The 16095-nt window shown below is 40.3% G+C and overlaps 1 protein-coding gene and 1 long non-coding RNA gene across 4 annotated transcripts; one reads left to right on the top strand and one right to left on the bottom strand.

Annotated features, from left to right (window-relative positions):
* The first annotated feature begins 756 nt into the window (after positions 1 to 756).
* On the top strand, positions 757 to 4577 carry LOC147818783 (uncharacterized). 2 transcript variants are annotated; one of them, XR_015437619.1, is made up of 5 exons: positions 757 to 1402; positions 2023 to 2063; positions 2498 to 2634; positions 2744 to 2822; positions 4426 to 4577. It is a non-coding gene; the product is annotated as an uncharacterized LOC147818783 (long non-coding RNA). The 2 variants fall into 2 exon arrangements; XR_015437618.1 differs by lacking the exon at positions 757 to 1402 and having other exon boundaries at positions 1429 to 2063.
* A 3295-nt stretch (positions 4578 to 7872) lies between these two features.
* Positions 7873 to 16087, bottom strand: smarcc1b (SWI/SNF related BAF chromatin remodeling complex subunit C1b). 2 transcript variants are annotated; one of them, XM_023412322.2, is made up of 28 exons: positions 15751 to 16087; positions 15287 to 15406; positions 15082 to 15167; positions 14871 to 14952; positions 14692 to 14784; positions 14444 to 14513; positions 14271 to 14340; positions 14107 to 14182; positions 13674 to 13799; positions 13357 to 13439; positions 13156 to 13259; positions 12968 to 13027; positions 12787 to 12815; positions 12549 to 12664; positions 12367 to 12438; positions 12165 to 12278; positions 11725 to 11878; positions 11504 to 11614; positions 11237 to 11296; positions 10800 to 11058; positions 10626 to 10697; positions 10478 to 10524; positions 10251 to 10359; positions 10016 to 10158; positions 8796 to 8930; positions 8533 to 8665; positions 8259 to 8345; positions 7873 to 8164 (listed from the first exon to the last, which is right to left on the bottom strand). In XM_023412322.2, exons 1-28 carry the CDS (start codon positions 15925 to 15927, stop codon positions 8097 to 8099), a joined length of 2856 nt encoding a protein of 951 aa, XP_023268090.1. In that variant the 5' UTR covers positions 15928 to 16087; the 3' UTR covers positions 7873 to 8096. The 2 variants fall into 2 exon arrangements, with proteins under 2 accessions (XP_023268090.1, XP_023268089.1); XM_023412321.2 differs by having other exon boundaries at positions 13156 to 13262; positions 15751 to 16086.
* Positions 16088 to 16095: the final 8 nt, after the last annotated feature.

Here is a 16095-nt window from a genome sequence, read left to right as displayed (position 1 = left end):
CATCCTGCTTTTCCTCATCAATTATCCCTCAGAAAACACCACAATCCAAACTGAGTCCATTCCTCACATCCCCACTCTCAATGACAGAAGAGTAGGAATTTGTATAAGACGGAGCTGGCAGAGGGAGAGAGGGAAAGATAGAGGAGGGGACAGACGACACAAGAGGGGAATAGAGAGAGAGGGTATGTGTGTGTGATGGGATATAGACGATGGACAGAGATGGGTAAGCATTGAAGAGAGGGAGCTGGAGAGTGGTGGAGATAGAGAAACAGAAAAATGTTCACTGATGCACTGCCAAACAGAGCAGAACGAAATTGCTTCTGCACCCGCCTACCCCCCCTACACACAAACACACACACACACACACACAATAATACACACTTATCTGCCATGATAAATACACACAAGCACGTATATCTTATCTTTTCACTCTCACTCTTCCTCTAGCGATTGAATTAATTCCAGTATTTGGCTTTTTACAGGCAGAATAGGTTAGTTTTCAGACTGTATGGGGAGGAAAGAAATATTTTCTAGCGTAGGACGAACAGATGGATCTTACTGAGAAGCAGAGTGGAAGAATAGCACACCTAAGTTGACGCCAAGCTCTGTGCGTGCATGTGTTTGTGCATGTTGTTGATCAGGCCACGTTGGTTTTTCCATCCTGTGTTCCTGTGTTGAACAGTGAGGGGTGGACAGGATGTCCAAATCCCCTCCAGTGCATACTCTGCGTGTCTGTGAGTGTGTGTCCAATGTTGTAACATCCACTCTAGGTAGAAGAAAAGGCTGCTTATAAAACTATATCTAAACCCATGAAGCCTACAATATGGCACAAGTTCCCCACCTAGGGGTCATGGCCCTCACAAGAGTTCACAGGATAAATTTAAATGGTCTGGAGATGATCAACAAAATGGAAAGCAGGAGAAACATGTTTTTTAAGCCTTTCTTCTTGTGAGTTACTGGATAGTTTCACTTTTCAGGCCTTGAATATTCAAATAAGGAAAGTCAGGGAGACGGAGGGGAAGACATGCAGCAAAGGGCTGGACTCAGGGCCGGACCTCTGTGGTTAGGATTAAGCCTTTATGGTACATGCCAGCCAGGTGAGTCACCGGGGCACCTTCCATTGTTGTTTTACTTTCTGTCTTGTTTTACCTCCAGTGTGATTGTCTGTCCCGCCCTAATGTGTTACACCTGTGTCCAATTACCCCTGCCTTCTTGGTGTATTTAAGTCTGTCTTCCCCTCTGTCTTTGTCACTTTGTCTGTTTTGCGCCTGTTTGTATCTGCTGTCCTGTTTCCCCTCAAGCTCCCATTTTATTCTTAGTTTGGAATACTTGGATTTGGATTTTTTATTTTTTCAGGGTTTTCTTGTCTCTGCCTGATCTTCAGTTCTTTTTCATCTTTTAAGTAAGTCTTCTGTTGTTTTCTTAATTACACCATCGAACATTACCTGCCAGTATTTGTGTCTGCATTTGTGTCCATGCATCTTAAATTATATCAAATAGAAATTATTCATTTTGTTAGGCAGGTTAGGTTTAGTATCTAAGGTAAGTATCAGTATCTTACTTGCTTATTTTGAACGAGTAAGAATGAAACTGAAAGGGCATTACAACAGTGTTTTCTTACTGTGTCAAAAAAATGGCACAAATAAGCTTCATCTGAAAATAGGGTCAAATTACATTAGTGTACATGAAAAGTTACCTGAAATGTATTAAAATAAATAGATTGTACAGAAGGACTGAATATTTCTGCACCTGTAAGCGTTCAGATATACTGCAGAACTGGACTTACTGGACAGACTGGGTCATCACAGGCGACAACATATTTTGTAAATAGAAAAGAGTGGATAACATATTCAGTTTCAGTTTTGAATAGATTCATGAGGACAGTCAGGTGTTGCTGAATCACACTGCAGTCCAACTGAAGAGGAATGCTGTAACCTTTCATGTAGGAATGTGGTAATGTGGTTGTGACACTAAATAAAAAAACTTCACAGTGGATCTGACAGTATTCTGTATCTGTTCCAGGAATACTTCTGCAGAGAGACAATCAGGATGGTTCTGAATGTGTAAGTGATTAACCTTCCACTAGGTTCTGATCATACAGGTGGTGGAGGGGGTGAAGGTCATTTTCAAGCACCATTCATGTGTGGGGCAGAACAGAACAGTTTTCTCATTTTAAAATTGTGACATGATTTTGTTTATGTTGCCACATTGTATTTGAAATTGAATTTAACAAAATCAGTATCAGTAATCGGTAATGTATAAAGTGTGGAGAGAAAGATGACATTTTGAACAAAGCAGTAATTTGACTTTTGTTTTGAAGAGAGTTCCTAGACGACTATATCAATCAATGAGTCACTGAATAGTCTAACCATTACATAATTCTTAACCATAAAATAAAAATACAGAGTGTCTTACTGTAATGCACAAAAACAAATGGACACAATATTCTCATCCTCTTCTGAATAGCTGTTGTGTGTCGTCGCTCACTCCTTTTCAGGCAGGGTTTTACTCTGACTTTCAAAAAGATTGGTTTGGACATTGGGATCGCATATTTGACAATGTCGCCCACTTTTATGGTTGTAACAGCAGCAGCAGTACTTGTGGGAACTGCAGGATATCTTTACGCAAGGAATAGTAAGTGATTCAAAACATTTTCTAAAAGAGGCTTCTCTTGTCTGATAAATGGGCATTTAAATGTTGCAGCTTTATGTCTCAAGTATTCAAATCGTTTTTTTTCTTTCAGGAAATAATCACCACAAAAACGAGTAGAAGAACTGGCATGGACTTGTCTTCTTCTTCAACTTAATGATATTCATGTCTAAGTAAGATTTTGAAGAAAATTTCTGAATGAACAACTTCAAGCTTACTTGATTTATATAACATTGTGTTGGTTACTTGCAAACAGTAAAATGGCACTGATCCATTTTTGTTTAAATGCAAACAACCTGATCCGGTGATCACATACCACACAGCTCTTTATCCACCATTTTAAAAAGGCCATTAAATTATCATTAAATACATTTAGGTAATTTAATAGTTAAATTACCATTAAATACATTTAGGTAATTTAATGGTTTCTATAGGTTTCTCCACTCTCAACCTCCAGCTTTTCCTAGAAAGTATAATTAAAAAAAAAAAAAAAAAAAAGTACAAACAAAAGTTGTTTATCTTGATGACACACCCCGAACCAAACTTACAGGGTATTACACCCCTCAACTTAACTCAGTTAAACTAGAGCTGATTTTAGACTGAATGAATAGGTTTTATAGAAGTAGTATTGTATCACCTGTTCATATAAGGAAAGACAACTGCTAAAGCAAATAAATGGCTTTTCTCCTTAGTCTGTTTCTGTGAGGCTGTAGCAGGTATAATGTTAAACTTACTATGTTTAGTCTTAATTCAGTCTGTTAACATGCTAACAACTGCTAGCACAATACAAATAGTAATGTTGATGTGAATGTCATTGGTTACCAAAGTTATTACAATCCACCCTGAAGGGAGCATGCCTTTATCAATTGTCAGGCATGAATAAAATGCATTACTGTCATACTGCAGTGAGTAAATATAGATGCAGGGATAATATCAGTGTTGTTGCCAATTTGGGCGCCACACCTATGTCAGTATTTGTTTTTGATGACCTTAAACTACAGGACATTCACAGTGTGAGATGATAAGAGAGCATCAGTCTCCTAGATAAATAAAGTAAATAAATTTGAGAAGCTTTGATGAATATCTGTGCTGCTACTAGGTGATGACAAAGCTTCAGAGTGTGTCAAGCAGCAAAGTGTAGTTGGTCATCTTACCTTCTCCTTCTGCACTGGTGAAGGTGATCAGACAACTGAAGCACCCTGTGCTATTTCCTGTATAAATGGTGGCATTTCTTTGCACTTTATGAATGTAAATCGGTGAGTCTTCCACTTTATATAGGGCATAGCAGTAAAATCACATTGTGGCTGTATGATAGGTAATATTATCAGATGATAACATAAAACACCAAGTGTTGGGGATATTGGGGGTGTGATTCTTGCATGAGAAAACATTCAGAGATATTAAACTCCTGCAATTAGTGGATTCATTCAAGACTATTATTTCATCTTGAATGAGTAAGAATTAAACTTACAGGGCAATATAGTGTGTTCTGTGGCAGAAATGGCATATATAAGATTCATCTGGAAATAAAGTTAAATTACCCCATCTGGCTTTAGTCATTGAAAATGTCATATACTATTATTATACAGACACTCTGAGGACACAAAGACAAGTCTCCCTGGAGCCAAGTAACAACTGCTTAAACAAATAAAAGGCTTTTCTCAAGATGATTGATCCAATCCAACTATGAGTACAGTCTGTCACTTCACTGTTAGAAAAGAAAAAGTTTAGTCTGTTCTAACTCATCTTGAATTAATTCATCTTTTTTTTTTCCAGAGAAAAAGCCAAGATGGTGATTGGAATGATCGCACTGAACGTCACTAATTTGATCAAAATGGAAACTAAGATGGCATGTGGATTCAATGCTTTGGTGATACTTGCCCTTGTCTATATGTCTTTTAAGGAGAACCAGGGATCAGTTAAGAAGAGAATTTATACTTTCAGTTTACAAGCTCCACACACTCTTATTGGCAAAATGGAAATGGCAAGCTGACTTTTTAATGTTGTGTAACTGCTGGGCACTGGGAATGTAACATGAAGTCACACCCTGAAAGTAGAAAAGAGATTAACACATTTACCCTCAGTGTGCAAACATATCCCAGTAGCTCTATTATGGACACTGTCTAGGGCAGTGGTACCAAAACTGGGGGTCACAACCTTTATAAGGGCTTGATCAATCTGAGGGGGCTCAACACGATTAACAGGGAGGTTCTCTAGCTGAGTCTTTATCTTGTGTTGCCTTCGTGGAGCCCTGAGCTTGACATATAGATCACATCCCGTACCTTATTTCTGTCCTTTGTTTGCCCCGCCCTAATGTGTTACACTTGCTCTGCCTTCCTGGTGTATTTAAGTCTCTGTCTTTGCCAGTTCATCTGTTTTGCTCCTGTTTGTATCTGCTGTGGTTTTCCTGTTTCCACTCGTGCTCCCGTTTCATTCCTCAGTTTGGATTACTGGACTTTGCATCTTAAATTATAACAGATAGATGTTATTCAAGTTAGGTTAGGTTCAGTATCTAGGTAGAGTATCACTATCTTACTTGCTTATTTCACCGGTTACCAAACTTATTACAATCCACCCTGAGGGGAGCATGCCTGTACCAAATGTCAGGCATGAATAAAATGCAGTAGTCGTGCTTCAGTGATTAAGTATAGATGCTGGGACAATAGCAGGGTCATTGCTAATGTGAGCTCAACACCTGTAAATTCTATTTCAGTATTTGTGTTTAGAGACTGTCAATTAGCAGAAGCCTATTCTGTGTCTTAATATAGGATTCACAGTGTGAGATGATAAGAGGGCATCAGTCTACCAGAAAGATACAGTAAATAAACTTGAGCAGCTTTGATAAATAGATGCCGAAGCTTCAGAGTTTGTCTAAGAGCAAAGTGCAGTTGGTCATCTTCTTCTGCACTGAGTGAAGGTGATCAGACAACTGTGCCGTTTGGGGGACAGACACTTTGAGGACACAAAGACAAGTCTCCCTGAAGCCAAGTACCAACTGCTGAACCAAATAAAAGGCTTTTCTCAAGATGATTGATTCAATCTCTCTGTGAGTGAAGTCTGTCACTTCACTGTTACTGTCGACATGATGCATTTCTGTGTATAAATACATTTATGTGATCTTTTTGTTATCGTTGTAATTTCCCAGGAGTAAGATGATAGTCGGATGTGGTGCATTAGTAAGCAGCTCAATTCTGATCATTTTAAGTTCTGAATTTGGAATGCTGGGAATAATCATCACATTGATCTTCCTTGGACTCTGCCTGTTCGACAACTGGCATTCTTCAGAGTAAGTCTATATTTGTTCACACTGCTCACACAAACTTTGGTTTCCTCATTGACTTTTGCATTGGATCAAATTACACTGTCTCCCTGCTGGGACACAGTTGTTATTTTCATTGTCTGTGAGATATTAATGAAGTTAGATTTAGAAAAGAAAAAGTTTAGTCTGTTATAACTCATCGTGAATTAATTAATCTAATTTTCCAGAGATAAAGTCAAGATCATCATTGCAATGATCGCACTGAGCATCACTAATTTGATCAGAAATGGAAACTAAGATGGCATGTGGATTCAATTTTTTTGTGATACTCATACTTGCCTCAATGTGTTTGAAGGGAAACCAGAAACCAGTTCAGTAGAAGTACATATAAGGAAGAAAGGAACATGACTGTAATGAAATTAATATCAAGAACTGACTGTTTGTGTAAGTAATTTTACCTTCAATTATGGGTGATGCAGTTCTGTTGATTAGTGGTTGAGTGAAAAAGGGGTTCATTGTTGATAAAATTGGCAATGTGCTTACACATTCAAACAAGCAAAGTGACAGTTACAAGCTTTGATTTAATAATTGTTAAAAATTTTTTGTGTTATGTTATTTCTTGGTCTTGTTTGAATGAACTGATTTAGTTTTTCTCTAAGGCTGCACAGTGGTTCTTTGACTTTAGTATTTAGCTATAATGTTTAATATACCATGTTGACTCTCTTAGCTTAGTGTATTAAAATGCAATGCAATGCATGTAAAAATGATGCTGGAGTGAATGTCATTAGCTGTACAAGTTTGTCTTTACACTAAAGTCCAAATAAAAAATGTGACCTGATGATGGCACCAAATGAAAAGTCTAAGGATCACCAAAGTCATTACAATTCACCCTGAGGGGAAGATGTCTGTACCAAATGTTATAGCATAAATACAGTACTGTCACTGTGACTGTGACTGAACAGGCGGTGTCTGTTTCCCAACTTCTGTTGTCGGCAAATGAGGTCTTCACGATGACTCTTGGGTCATTAGAGTTTTTGCATACATCCACCTTCGGTTTGACAATTGCAGTTGTAGCGGTGATGCCCGCTGTGATCTCCTTTCATGAGTGATTCAATAATCTCTCAAGAAGCTTTTGTTTGAGATTTGAATAAATTGCACTATATTTAAACATTAAAACACAATACACTTCTAAAATATCAGTTTCAATTGTTAATTTCCTGTTTTGTTTTTTTAAAGAGATGAAGATAAAATGAACTTCATTACTCCCACAGAAGGGAATCTGTAATACCTGGCTGGCAAGTTTATGCTTCTCTAATTAACTTCAAGTATGAGTGGATCAATGGAATCATTACTCAGAATAAAATAAAAATTGTAAACAATCTATGTTTGGGAAGTACATTTTTGCATCGACAACCTTTTTGCTTAGTAATACCTCATAGATTTCTTACTGATGGTTGTATTGTAAACATTTTGAACACACGATTTCAGCCATTGTACTGATTCAGTTTAACCTAAATGCAGACTTGAGTTGATGTTGAGAGGCGACACTTCCCCGTGTCAGTTTTTCAAAAGGACAGTTTTAATCACCTCAAATAGTTCTAAATACAACATTCAGTTACTGTTACAGTGAAATAAATCTCTTTGTAATGGAAGATGTTTATCAATTTAATGGCTGCTATGAAGTCCAGCATCCTCCAATTCTCCTTGGAAAGAACCACGTGAGGGAAAGAAAACAACTTGTTTACGTGTGGGACAGAATATTTTTGAAGTCCTGACCTCAGTAACCTAAAAACATTAACCCTTTAATGGTATTTTCCAGTGTTTGTTAATGCACATTTTGAGTTGCGATATTTTGAACTATCTCATTCACCAAATGGTGATTTCTCGTATATGTGTCAAAACTGACATAATCACACACACCCAGAATGAGCCAGTTGGCCTGGAACAGACAATAAAACTGAAGCTTCATATAAAACAACTTTAATGAGTCGAGTTCAATCTGCAGATTTCTCAACTCTGACATCAGAGCACAAATATTTCAATATTTATAAATGTGTGACTACTGAGGAGTTACAGACTTCAATTTTAAGCAGTTGTTCCTGAAAATTTGCCAGTGTTACATTTTTATGTGTGTGTGTCCTACTTGCAGGAGGACTGCTGTGTGTGTTTGTCTTGTTTTCTGGTTATTTCAGCTGTGGGTAGACGCTGGAGGACCGGGCTGAGCTGGTGCGATCCCATCAGGCTGTGAGGACGGGTCTGTGGAAGAAGAAGTTATTGTCGTCACACCCACGGAATCAGATGAGAATAGCAACAGCATTTTAAACATATGACAACAGCTAAGAATACTCACACATGCCGTTCGGAGCTCCAGGGTGTCGCGGGGCCATCGGCTGGGTATTGCCTCCACTGGGCATCATACGGTTGGGCATGGACTGACCTGAAGAAGAAGGACAGACTAAAATGTTAGGAGTAGGCTCTTAAAAAATTAAGAGCTGAGTGTGAAAATGTGTCTGTAGTCTAACTTGACTTGTGGGTGCACAAAGTCCAAAAATATGTTTGCATGTGTGTGTGTGCGTGTGCATGTGTGTGTGTGTGTGTGTGTGTGCGTGTGCATGTGGCCTGACCAGAATGCTGCAATGTGTATCCCGGCTGCCCCTGCTGCTCCCTCTGCTGGCGGACCTTCATCTCTGCCTGTTTCAGCTGCTCGGTGTGAAAAGTCTGTCTCTCTGATAGAAGCTGCTGCCGCTGCTGCTCCAGCTGCATGACACACATACATATAAGACTTGGTGACACGAGATAGGTATGCTACTGTTGCTTCTTGACATAAACCTTGCAGAAAGTTTCATCGTCTTTGTTTTGGCCAGAAGCAGATATTAGGTTCACTCACAGCCTCTTTCTCGCGGTCCATGATGGTCTCCAGCTCCTCAAAGTGTCTCAGTTTGATCTCCAGCTTCTTCATCTGAGTCTCCACCAGCAGAGCCACCAGGGATTTGATCTTCCTCTCTTCTACTGCAGCCAAGTGCTGTGAATACAGGAAGAAAAAGATGGAGACAGTTAGAAGAAAATGAAAACAAAAATGAGTGAGGGACTGGGTGGTAATTGCCCGTGACACGGTTTAGAACAAAAGGAAAATGAAAAAAGTATCAGTTAAGATAAAGAAAACAATGAGGAAGAAGAGAAAAGATACGAGGCGAGAGGAGGTAGAGGAGGGTAGAATAAATTAGGTGTGCCAGAGCGTGGCAGGGATGGAGAGAGAGAGAATAAATGATGAGACTGAAGGGAAGAAAAATAGAAAATCAATAATCAGCGAATAAGGGGTTGGACAGTAATTGATCTAACCATACATGTTGACAGGACACATTTTAAGTAATCACAGTGTTGCAGGTTTATATTATTGCTAGAACTATATCACAGTAGTTGGCCAGTAGTTGACTGGACATAAACACATCTTTGCCACACGCTAGACAAAGAGACATAGCAGAGACTTACAATGAGACCTTAGATATAACTGCAGCCTTCTCTGTTTAGGAGAAATATATTATTTACTTTCTTGCGAGTTGGATGAGAAGACTGATACCACTCTTGGCAACCAGTCAGCTTAGCACAGACTGAAAGTAGGGGGACACACACAGCCTGGCTTTTTTCAAGTCCACTTTTGGATTCAAAAATGATCAAGATTACAATGGACAATGTGTCAATTTTGTTTGTATATTATACTTTTTTTTCTTAAATCAGTACATGGATGTTACCAACAGAGGCTTGCTGGTGAAGCGATACGCCCTTTATGTCATATTCAATGTATTATACAGAAAACTACTAAGGGCAGATGATTGCATGTCTGAATTTTCTTCTCCTCCATTGCAACATAAAGCAACAATTTTTAATTTTTTTTTTTGTTTTTGGCCGGAAAACTGGATAATCTCAGCCTCTGCCAATTATATGTGCAAAGCCAGGTATTGAATTGGTTTCCGAGATGGTGGCTGTTTTGGTTGCTAGGAGACCTCTGACACAACTGGAAAAAAAAAAAAAACTATTTAAAATGACGACCATTGCCTCACTTTATCCTCCTGTGATTGGTCAGTTTTGAAGTGGGAGGGCCGGCTTTACCTTGGCCTTTGTGGCAGCTGAGGCCAGAGCAGCTGCTGCTGCCGTGGTAACGCTGCCCTCCACCAACTCCAGCTCCATCACTCTCCTCCCCTCGTCCGCATCTCCCTCTCGCCGCACTATGCTCTCGTCATCATCTCCCCTTCCTGGATCATAGACAGAATTTCATGAATATAGCCAGTCATATACACATGCAGTATATATATACAGTAGATACATACTGTACATATTTATATACCATCTCTCTCCTCTCCAAGAATATTTTCCGCATTTTCCCTTTTGACTTGTTCTCCCTCCACTTTTGCCCCACTAGGTTCCACCTTGAGCCCATCCGCCCTTCCAGGGACCTGAAACACACACAGACACAGACACACACACACACACACACACACACACACACAGTAAGCTAGAAAAGTCAACAGTAGATACAATAAAACTCTCTCCAAGCTCTTGTTGTTGCATTACCTGATGGGAGGTGGAGTTTGTCTCCATTTTTTCTGCATCCATCGATTCTAAAAGGACAGAGGAAGACAGAAAAAATATGCATCATAGACTGTATAAAGAAACAAATTCAATTGAGGGTAATTATGTGTACATTATATTTAAGTCTTACCTATTTTTTCGGGCTGATTGGACGTTTCAGAAACCTTGTCCACTGAGTCCTCCTGCACTCTGGAAAACTCCTCTGAAGACAAAGACGTAGAATCACAACACACACCCTGAACATATACAGTATACTATCTCAGAACTATACCATAACCTAGACTACACACAAATGCCCTCTCACCCAGTGCCGCCTTAGCTGCAGCTGATGCAACCCGTGGATCCACCACGGATGCCAGGAAGGCCACAGTGCTCATTACGGGATTCTCTGATTGGCTGAAAGGCACAGGCTGGTACGCCAGTGGACCCAGAGAGGCCGAGGAGTCTTCTAGATAAGGGTCTTCTATCGGCAGACGGAGGAAGTGGAGGATACACTCGTCCTGCGTTCTGGAGCCCACGTGCTCAGATACTTTGTTCCAGTCGTCTCTGTAAACCTCTAAGGCCTGAGAGAGACATGGGAGACAGGTGAGGAGGAAAGACAGAAGAACAGGCAGAACATCAGGGCCTATGGAAAAGATTCTCCTGAATCAAAAACAAACCTTTTCCCTTTTAGGGAAGCACTGAGTCATGTGTAAGATCCATGATAGAAAGCCAAAAACATACAGCAAGTGATTTCCTTACCTCTAATAACAAGAGTGTCTCTTGCTCTGTCCATTCCCTTCCTGCACTTGCTCCTTTAGTCTAAAGCAGATGGCATAAGAATATTAATATTATTAATAATAACGATAATTTTTCCTACAACTAATTTCAGAAAGTAATAAAAATAGGGGCTAGAAATATATATAAATGAAAAAAAATATCTATTCTACCAGACACAGTACCAGAATGTGAGAAAAATGAAAACTACAATGTCATTTTAAGTATATTTCTATTGTTACTGTGTAAGACCTTCGGGTGTTTCTTGGCATAGATGTCGGTGCGCAGACCGAAGTTCTGGCAGTCTGAAGGCTTCTCTCTGCTCTTTTCTGGGAAATACAACATGTGCTGCGAGGCGGCCACCTGCAAGAGTGAGAGTGAGCAGCAGAGGCCATCAAGAGGCGTTTCATATCCATCTGTGTTCAGTTCTTGTCACGTGCTATGCGTGTACAGTGCGTGTGTTTTTGTGTTACCTGCAGGGGTTTGTGCTGTAGTGGGGCCAGCCCGGACGGCGTGTCGGCAAGTACGTTGAAATGAGGGGTGGGTGGGGGTCCCATGGGGAGGGGTCTGCTCTCAGCATCCACTTGGTAGTTAATCAAACCCCACTGCTCCAAAAACGCATGAACCCTAGACACAGGTATATATTTTTTTCTTTCTACTGGTTTCACTATAATGCTGGAAAACTCCCGCAACAACAGAAAAAATATAAATATACTGACGAATCAGCATCATGTTGTAATTAAAAATAAAAGCTGCCTTTAAACTGAAGACCCACTAACTACACCAGCGTGTTCCTGCGCAACATTAACAGATTTAATTTGTTAACACATTTACAAACCTGAACGCCTACACACTACACTTAATTTAGCAGATGCAGCAGATGTAGCAAAAACACCCACACACTACGTTATACCTCATGACAGCACAGACGTCTCCGGTGAGGTTGCGTCTGCAGGACGTTGAACTGAGGTATTCCTGGGGGTTGAGCCGGTATGTGTCGATCATGAAGTTGCGGTACGCCAGGTAACTGCAAAGTACAGGAAAGATCACGCTGTTGTTGAGGCATTCTCCCTCATCTTAGTTAATGATGATATCTGAATGTCAGCAATACTCACATTTCTGGAGATTTGGACTTGTTCTTGCCATTAAAGAATTCAGGCAGTGCACGTTTCTCTATTAAGTGAGTGCTGGAACACATGGACACAAAATGTTTTTTTTGGGTTTGGTTGTACTCTCTTGGCGAAAGAGAACAGGTCGGTGTAAGTAAAAGTTTGTGTATCTGTATGTGCTTGTTTACCTGTTGTAATTGAACCAAGATGTGTAGCTTGGTATTATAATGTGATGGGTTTGTTCTGTGATATTGTCCTCTCCCTCTGATAACCGTGGCAGCTCTCCTCTTCCCTCTTCATCCTCCTAAACACATACACACAGTGTCAATTCAACAACTTTTTTTACTTTGCTGAATCAAAAATACTAAAATCAATATAGAAACAAACAAAAACATTCTGATTAAAGAAAATTGGCATAATATTTACCCTTCCTGGAAAATCATCCTCCTGTTCATCTGGAAAAGAGACGATGAAGGATGAAAAATCAAGATGCATTCACACAAAGAAGAGAACAAGTGAATATTAAAATTGTTTTAAAAATGTTTTGATCTAGGAACATTTACACATACTAGTTTCATTTGGAAACATTTCTTATATGCAAGCTTACCCAGGTCAGCCATGGTGCCTCCTTTAACAGGAGTATTCTCACTGTCTTTTTTCAGGTTGACTACAAAGACAGGGTAAGATATTAAAGACATCATGGAGAAGACATGAAATGCATCTGAAAACCTTTTTGAAAAACTTGACTCGTACAAAACATTTTTAGTGAGCTGTCGCTGTCTTTGAGTGTTTTACCATTCTTGGGTAATATGACCTCCTCCATGTTAGGAACAGGCGTAGGGTCCTCCATGTCTTTGGTCAGGTCCTCTTCTGGCTCTTCCTCCTGTTGTCCACGCCTTCTACTGTACACACAAAACAATTGGTCCTGACACCTTGCATGGAAATGCCAAAGCCAGAAGTAAACCCTCATGCTCAGAAGAAACAGTTGTCTCTTACCCCTTCTTTCCTTTCTTTCTGCCTTCAGAGGAAGGAGGAGAGGGGGATCGTCTTCTCTTTTTGGATGGGGTGGACTTTGAGTCCTGGAAGATATGGTAGAGGTAGGTGAAGAAAAAAAACCCAAAGAAAACAAGAGCGTAAGTGTCTTTGACTGAGCAACAAAGATCAACACCCTTCACATTAAAAAACGAAGGATCAAGGATCACACTTGCTTTCTCTAGTTGAATTAATTGTCCATATTTAAATGATTATTAATAATAGAGAATAGTGTCCTTCTACAAGCCCTCCAGACCTCTTGTGCCTTCAGCCAGACAAACCTGGTCGTCTCGGAGGTGAATACGCTGGCGGAGGATTATTGGTACATTCCTCTCATCCACACAATAGTCTTCCTCATTCATCCACTCGTTGAAAACATCTGTGTCTAGAACCCAACCAGCATGGACCTGGAACAGACAAACACACACAAATATTAAATAAGGAATTCAGGTCTAGAGTATTGTGGGCTGGCCTATCTCATCATTGTCCAAAACTAACACACATCAGATCGCATTATCAGAGGCAAGTTAATCTTGCCCTGGCTTTTTGTCCTTGACAACCATCAGTCTCTCTCTAACGGTAAGTATATCAAACTGCTCAGGAGCAAACAGGAGCAAACACACCCACACTGGATGCCTCAGCAGGTAGGGCCAAGTTAATTTTGAACACTGTTTTGAGTGTGGTATAGAGAGTTGTCAGCCTATCCATGCTCACCCTCCATGGTTTCTCTGGATGTGGTGGCTCTTCAACCTCTCCTTCAACATCACTTGAGGACAGCCAGCTGTCATAACTAAAAAAAGAGACAAAAGACATAATGTGTAAGTGTTCTGATTGTGTGCGAGCACCTACGTGTGTGAGTGTGGGTGCTTGTGCATTACCTGTCAGGGTGCATGCCCCAATGTACCAATACATGCTTGTCTTTTCGCATGACAGGACACATCCATTCATCTGAAAATGGATGTGTATAAAAAAATGTATCAAGTTAAATTGGTACTATACATTTACAACAATAATAAACACACATACTGTGCATGCACAAATTTTAACTGACCTTCCTCTGTAGAAGCAGGTGAGGGATAGACGTGGTGACTGGCAAGCGTTCGGTCCTCAGTGAGTGTACCCTGTGCAAGGACAAACTGTGACCCAGCAGCACTGAGAGGGAACTACATTACCATAGCTACAGTAGTTTTAATCAGTCAGATCAGCCTTAATAAACTTCTAATCTGCATTTCCAGCATAGATTTTCTCTCTTCATTGGTTCTATTGATTTATCCCTAACTCTCTTCTGCAGCACTTTACCTGGTGCTTGGTGATGATATTGGTCAGTCTGCTTGCCAACTCCTGATCAAGAGTGGGTTCCAGATATACCACAGGCAGTGACATACAATTGTTCTGTAGACACACAAAACAGAGGTGCAAGTTTATCAGTGGTGTGTCTTTGGTAGTCTGGTATCTGAATATATGTGTCTCATTGTCACCTGGATCAGTGCCCCTTCAATTGTACCAAACATCTCAACATTCCTCTCTGTTCTTGATGGATTCTGCAAGTCAAATCTTCGCCTGCGAAGGTAGGAAGAGAAACAAAGAGATATTACAGACACAGCAAGACGGAATCAAACAAATGCAGCGCAGGTTTTCCAAGGGAAAATCTATGTGAAATGGTCATGGCACATGAAGCTTGATACCCACCAGCCTTGCTCTGCCTTGAACTTATAGGCAGTGCCAAGAATGTGGCATAGTCCACCCCCTGGTCGCAAGTCCAGGAAGCACTGAGCCTAAAGAGAAACAATAATGATTGCTGTTTATTTTATTTTCTATGTTTTAACCCATTGTGTCATTTTAAGATTTCTAATTTTATAGTGGGACAAAGTGAAACAATGAGAGACAGACTCACAGGCAGTTTGGTGAGAGAAGGACTGGTAGCTTGTCGGCCAAAGGCATCCTCCTGAAACTGGAGCAGCTGTAAAGTGACTGCAGCCAGGGCCTGGCATGATGGAGCATCCACTAACACAAACTGACAGACACACACACATTTTGAAAGGGATATGAAGAGTATAATTTTAATCAACATGCTTTAAATAAATAATAACACATATAATCTTTAACCTTAACAATGTCTTCCTGCATTCACCGACAGTCTCACGTACGTTAAAGCTGTGTATGGACTGATAAATCGCTTGGATTTTGCAACATTTGTATTTCATCTTGAATAGGTAAATCACTATTCAGTCTCATTACACACATTTTGATAGCCAGTGTAAAGGTAGCGTTATCCAGCATGAGACGTTTGTTTACAGTGTGAGCCATACTAGCAGGGGGCGGCTAGCTTGTTAGCTAGCTTCGTAGCCAGCTAACTACCTTTTTGTAGTGCTTCCCGATCCACTGTCGCACCACCTCCAGTTGGGCTAAAGTATCCGGACTCTCCCAGAACCTGGCGGACGGGCTGCTCTCTTTTTTCCGATGCACAGCCACCCCGGAGCTGGTCTGGCTCGTCCCGGGAATCCCGAGGTTTGCTCCTCCGGACATTGTGGCCATAATAAAACGAGACTAATTTCAAACGGGAGAACAAAACTGCTAGCTTTTGTGTTCTCGCTCTGTCTCGCGAGAAGCGGCGTGATTGTCGCAATTCGGTATAAGGGTTTGCTGCATTTTATTTTTTTATTTTTTACATTTTCAAGTATTCTTTGAATTTAAATATCAAAA

This window comes from Seriola lalandi, unplaced genomic scaffold (genome assembly GCF_002814215.2).
Source record: "Seriola lalandi dorsalis isolate HSWRI2012SDOR001 ecotype SW California unplaced genomic scaffold, Sedor1 jcf7180002054476, whole genome shotgun sequence".
In the NCBI taxonomy this organism is placed as follows: domain Eukaryota; kingdom Metazoa; phylum Chordata; class Actinopteri; order Carangiformes; family Carangidae; genus Seriola; species Seriola lalandi.
This window is presented reverse-complemented; position numbering and strand designations above follow the sequence as displayed.